Raw genomic sequence first — 5,136 nt, 5'->3', positions numbered from 1 at the left:
ACCTTGTAGAGGTTCATGGGGGTAAGGGTAGGGAGGTGAAAGGAGGTGTCTAGGCCCCATGGTGCTTGGAACCAACCCAGGTAACCTCCCCATTCCCTCCAGGCCTGGACTTACTGTGAGAGGAGGGGCCCAGGCGAGGACAAAGGCTGGTCTCGGGCCATGTCCATGAAGGGCTGTCAACCTGGGGTGAGGGCACAGGCAGCCAGAGGTGGGGGAGGGCAATCCCAGAAGAGCTGCCCTCCCACATTCCAGACTCCAGAGCCAGATAGGAGAGAGAGCTGGGACCACCTACCCACTCCTCCTCTTCCTCCTCCTTCATCTCCATTTCCTTCTCCTCCTCTTCCTCCTCAGGGAAGAAAGCGCCTTCTAGTTCCCCAGGTCCTAGGGGGCTGGGCTCACCACCAGCCAATGCCGAGAAGGCAGGGGGCATCACCACAGTGGCCTGCTGAGCTAGACTCTCCACCTGAAATACCAAGCACCCCAAAGATGGGTAGGTAGAGCCTCAGCCATGGTCATCTGAGATGAGACCCCTAGACTAGAGGTCACAGACACCACCCCCCGCCCCCCATCCTGGGCAGGTGGCCTGCACATGTGCACACAAGCCCTCTCACCAGCCGATCTCGGGCAGCACTGAGACCCGCCAGAGCTTGAGCTACAATGCTGTCTGCCACCGTCCCTGTGAGTGACAGCAGCATGTCTCTGAGGGCAGGAGAAGTCAGAGGTTAGCATGGGGACACTGGCCCAGCTGTAGCACCCCAGCTCTGTGCAGCCTACCTGGGTCTACTGAAGGCATCTTGCAGGAGCTGCTCTGAGAGCAGCTCTGGAAGGCGCCAGGAGCCTGCCAGGACCCCCTCTGGTTGCTCTCTCCGGCCAGGGCCCTGTGACATTCCTGGGCAGAGGCTCCTCAATGTGGCCTGGGTGAAGTCCTGGGCATAGTCAGAGCATGTCAGGGCTAAGGCCCTGGTCATTTGGCTTTGCTCCAACCTGACAGGGCATTGCTCTGCGACCACCACCACTAAGCCTGCAGGATGGGAATCAGGCCTGCAGACGGTACAGCTGGGGCAGGGCTGCCATCTCACCTGGATGTCCTGGTGGCAGACTTCACCCACCTGTCCCAACAGGGCCTCCAGCTTCTGCCGCAGCTGCCAGCAATGACCGGAGGAGTTCCCAGCCTCGTACAGAATGGGGAGGACCTGGAGGGTCAAGGATTGGAGCCCTGGTGGTGGAGGGGGTTACACGTGGGCAGCTAACCACAAGACCAGCAATTCAAAATCACCAGCCGCTCCGCAAGAGAAAAACAGGCTTTCTACTCCCCTCCTGTACAGAGTGACAGTTTCGGAAACCCACAGGGGCAGTTCTACCCTGTCCTGTCGGGTCACAATTGGTAAAGTCAACCCATGGCAGTGAGCTTGTAGCTTGTTGGGAATCAAGGAAGTTTAAAAAACGGTGCTGAATGAAGCTTTTGAAAGAAGGGGGGAAAAAAAAAAAGGAAGAAGAGGAAGGTGCTCTTGGCAGGTCTGTGTGTGTGTGGGGGGGTTAGTGGTGGCAGGGAGGCTCACGCTGAGAGAGAAGTTGGCGTTTTGGATGGCATCCTCAGCCTGGCACACAGCAGCTTCACCCCGGGGCCCAGCCTCGCAGCCCAGCAGCTCCACATGCTCCTGTAGCCACTGACACAGGCCCTTCACTTCCTGGGGGCCAGGCAACATCCGGGGTCAGATGCACCCGAGTCCCCTCCCAACCTCCCTCCCAGGGTGAATGAGGCCCGGAACACCATCGTGTCAACCACTTTGGACCCTATCAGCCCCAGGAAGGAGAGCAACGTCCCCTCCTTGGCTTCATTTTGGGGGTTTTCTGTGCACACAGCCCCCCTCCATGAGGATGGAGAGGTGCCCAGAACAGGAAGGAAGGGAGGCCAGTCCTACCTGTATTTTAGCTGTCGGTCCACTGCCACAGGGAAGAGAGATTTAGGGGTGGGGAGAGTGGGAGTGACATGCCCAAAGAGAAGGGGTGGGGGAGCAGGGACGGCTGACAGCTCCAGTGTGGTCAGGAGAGACAGGAAGGATATCCAGGCTCCTGGTCCCAGTGCTAAGGAGACACTGAGGCTTGTGGAGCTGGGCAGAGTGTGAGAATCCTGCAGTGGCTACTTAGAGGGATCCGTTGAGGGGGAGGGGCACCCTGTGAACCTAAGAGAAGACTCTGAGGAGGGCTTTGCAAAACTCCTCTAGTCTTTAACAACCCTGATAGTATGGAAAGTTAAGGGTTTAGATGCTAAGCAAAAGGTAAGCAGTTCAAACCCGACAGCCACTCCAAGGGGGTGGGGTGGGGGTGGGTGAGCGAAGATGACTTCCCTAAAGAGTTACAGCTTTGGAAACCTACGGGGGCAGTTCTAAGTTTTAGTGGACTTGACAGCAACGGCCTGGGCTTTTAATTGTTATATTGTTTATCTTTAACCAAAAAGCCTGTGAAAGGTAAGGCAGCAAGAGGTGGTAACAAGGGAGCTATTGGAGGAGCAGGGCCGGTTCCAGAGGAGAGGGACTTGGCAGGGACAGCAAGCCCCAGGAAAGCCGGTTCTCCGATTCAGGGACGCTCCAGCGGACACTGCTGTTCTCCTCTTACTCCCGGTTGGAGGTGGAGACACCAACCTGCTCCAAGGGGGTTGAGAGCGGAGCCAGCGGCTGCAGAAGCGCGGCGCCGTCAGAAGCGGAGGGGCCGGCGCGGTTGTTCCTCCAGAGGATGGCTTGGATCTGGAGGGCACGGGCTGGTGAGCCGGCAGGACAGGCCCGGGGCGCACCGACGGACAGAGAAGAAGGGGCACCCACCCACCTGGTGCACGGCACGTGCCGTCAGCTCCGGCCGGCTGCGCTGCGCCTGGGCCACGTCAAGCAGTGGCAGCGGCATGGCCTTCAGGCTGTGGTTCTGTTCCAGGGCCTGTGCCACGTCCAGCAGGCCCAGCGCTGACGTTTGGTTCCGGTCCCAGACCACAGACCTGATCCCAGCGCGGCTTCAGTCGGGGGCGGGGCTCCGCGAGGCCCCCCCAACCCGTTTGCTCCGCCTCCTTCTGCCCCGCCCCCGTCTGCGGCTTTTCACTTAAGCCCACCCTTCCGTACCACGCCCTCCGCTCCCGTCGGTCCCACCCTCCACGCTGACCCCGCCCACCGGAGCCTGGTGTTGACCCGTAGCGCCTTGGCTAGCATCTTGGCGCCGATGTCCCCCATGGCATTGCCGCTGATATCCAGCGCCTCCAGGTTAGGGTTGGTGCCCAGGGCGCGGAGTAGGACGCTGGCGCCCAGCTTCAGCCGCGACTCCGCTACAGACAGAGACTGCAGGGGCTGGGGTTAAGAGAGAGGCCATTGATGGTCGCAGTTAGGGACCAGCAAGGAGGGCAAGCCCAAAGGTCTGGGGAGCGAGTGTGTCGGGCCCTAGGGTGCCGAGAACTCACACAGTCGTCATCCTGCATGAGCTGGACAATCCGGTGCAAGACGTCGTCCAGGGTCTCCCTGTGGGCAGGGGCTGCTGTTGGGGGGGGACCAGGTGGTGGGGTGCTGCCCAAGAGGCCCGGGAGTGGGGTGGGAGCTCACTTGCACCGGACGTTGAAGTTCCTCCCGAGCGCCACATGTCGCAGGGACCGGCTCCTCCCGATGGCCAGCACCAGGGTCACCATGTCAGAGCCGAAGCCTGGGAGCGGGGGTGGGGTGGGGTTGGGGACGGCTCAGGTCATCCATGCGGTGGTGGGGGTGGGGGTTAGACGCTGGATGGATCAGGGGCGGAGAGGCGGCCTCACCGTTATCCCCCAGATCCAGGGAGCTCACGGCGCCAGCGTCACACACCAAGTCTTGTATCACCTGCGCGCCAGCAGAGCGCAGCTGGAGGCGGGAGGTGGGGCGATCTCAGGCCACGCGGGGACCCCGGGGCGGGGCGGGGCCCGGCGCCGTGCGAAGGAATGGGTCCGCCGCTGGCTCGCATTGCCCCCCTGGCAGGGAGCTCACCTCACAAGCGCTGAGGTCCAGGTGTAGGTCGCCTAGGTGCGTGTTGAGCGCCAGGCCTTCCAACAGAGCCCTGGGACGAAGGGCTAGGTCAGGCACACATGGGGAGCCCGCCGGGGGCCAGCCAGCGGAGCAGAGGAGGTGCTGGAGGGGTGGCCTGGCCTGGGTGCAGTGGGCAGCGACACTGACCTGACGGCGTCGGGCGGCAGCTTGCAGCCTGCCAGGCCCAGGTGCCGCAGCGCCCCCGCGCGGCTGAGGAAGAGCTGCAGCGCCGCCGGCGCGGACCGGGCCTTCCTGGGGGGCGGAGAAGTGCGTGGGCCTTTGCGCGCGCGGCCAGGCGGCCTCCCCCCGGCCCCCGCCCCCGCCCCGGCGGCCTTCCTTACGTGCGGGAGAAGACGGTTCTCGAAGCATCAAGGTGCGTAAGGCTGACGCAGCAGCCGCGGGACAGCGCTGCAAAGAGCTGTGGGCAGAGAGGGTGCACCCGCGGAGGACTGAGCCCCGGCTCGGCGGGAACCCCAAGCTTGCCGGGGTCCTGCCCCTGTCCGAGCCACCCCCATCCCAATCCCTCCCACCGACCGCTCCTCACAATGTCCAGGGCAGCGTCGGTGCCCGAGAGGTTCAGGAAGGTCAGAACGTTGGGGCGACTCAGGAAACTATAGAAGCCCTGATGGGGGGGGGGGGGGCCGCAGGTGGAGGGGAAGTCAGAGGGCTTCTCCAGAGGTTCCGTGGCTTGCTGCCTCCCATTCTCTGCTCCTGAAGAGAGGCACTCACCCCATTGTCTTCTGAGGGCCCCAGCGCCCCAGGGTTGGCAGAAAGGTCCAGGTGGGTCAGTGTGAAATCGAAGACCACATTGTTGGCCAGAGCCTGGCCAAGGGCCCTCATCCCTGCGGTGGGGGTGAGGGGGTGCTCAGCAATCAAGCAGACCTCCACCTCCCTGGGCCACCCTTCCTGGGTGGGCCTACCTCGAGGCGTCAACCCCGTCTGGGCAAGGTTGAGTTTCCTCAGGGCTCTGGAACGCTGCTCCAGGTGTCTACTGAGGGCAGTCATCCCTAGGGGATGGGGCAGCAAGGTGGGTCTCACCCTCCCTCTAGGGCTACCAGGCTCCCGGGCGCCCAGGCACAGCTATACCTCTGTCATCCAGTGGGTTCCCTGC

At 62.8% G+C, this 5,136-nt stretch overlaps 1 protein-coding gene across 1 annotated transcript in view; it reads right to left on the bottom strand.

Annotated features, from left to right (window-relative positions):
- CARMIL2 (capping protein regulator and myosin 1 linker 2) overlaps positions 1–5,136 on the bottom strand; it is a 12,604-nt gene that overhangs the window by 4,206 nt on the left and 3,262 nt on the right. The window contains exons 9-26 of the mRNA XM_045293913.1: positions 4,946–5,070; positions 4,755–4,867; positions 4,570–4,647; positions 4,367–4,443; positions 4,173–4,277; positions 3,987–4,056; positions 3,782–3,863; positions 3,579–3,675; positions 3,440–3,497; positions 3,157–3,329; positions 2,824–2,986; positions 2,643–2,744; positions 1,560–1,688; positions 1,080–1,193; positions 775–926; positions 612–699; positions 293–463; positions 77–181 (exon numbers count right to left, since the gene is read on the bottom strand). Coding sequence (XP_045149848.1) covers positions 77–181; positions 293–463; positions 612–699; positions 775–926; positions 1,080–1,193; positions 1,560–1,688; positions 2,643–2,744; positions 2,824–2,986; positions 3,157–3,329; positions 3,440–3,497; positions 3,579–3,675; positions 3,782–3,863; positions 3,987–4,056; positions 4,173–4,277; positions 4,367–4,443; positions 4,570–4,647; positions 4,755–4,867; positions 4,946–5,070 — 2,002 coding nt within the window. The remainder of the gene's footprint in view (positions 1–76; positions 182–292; positions 464–611; positions 700–774; positions 927–1,079; positions 1,194–1,559; positions 1,689–2,642; positions 2,745–2,823; positions 2,987–3,156; positions 3,330–3,439; positions 3,498–3,578; positions 3,676–3,781; positions 3,864–3,986; positions 4,057–4,172; positions 4,278–4,366; positions 4,444–4,569; positions 4,648–4,754; positions 4,868–4,945; positions 5,071–5,136) is intronic.

This window comes from Echinops telfairi, unplaced genomic scaffold (assembly GCF_000313985.2).
Source record: "Echinops telfairi isolate 266 unplaced genomic scaffold, ASM31398v2 ScPeMD7_2291;HRSCAF=2852, whole genome shotgun sequence".
Taxonomy (NCBI): Eukaryota; Metazoa; Chordata; class Mammalia; order Afrosoricida; family Tenrecidae; genus Echinops; species Echinops telfairi.
This window is presented reverse-complemented; position numbering and strand designations above follow the sequence as displayed.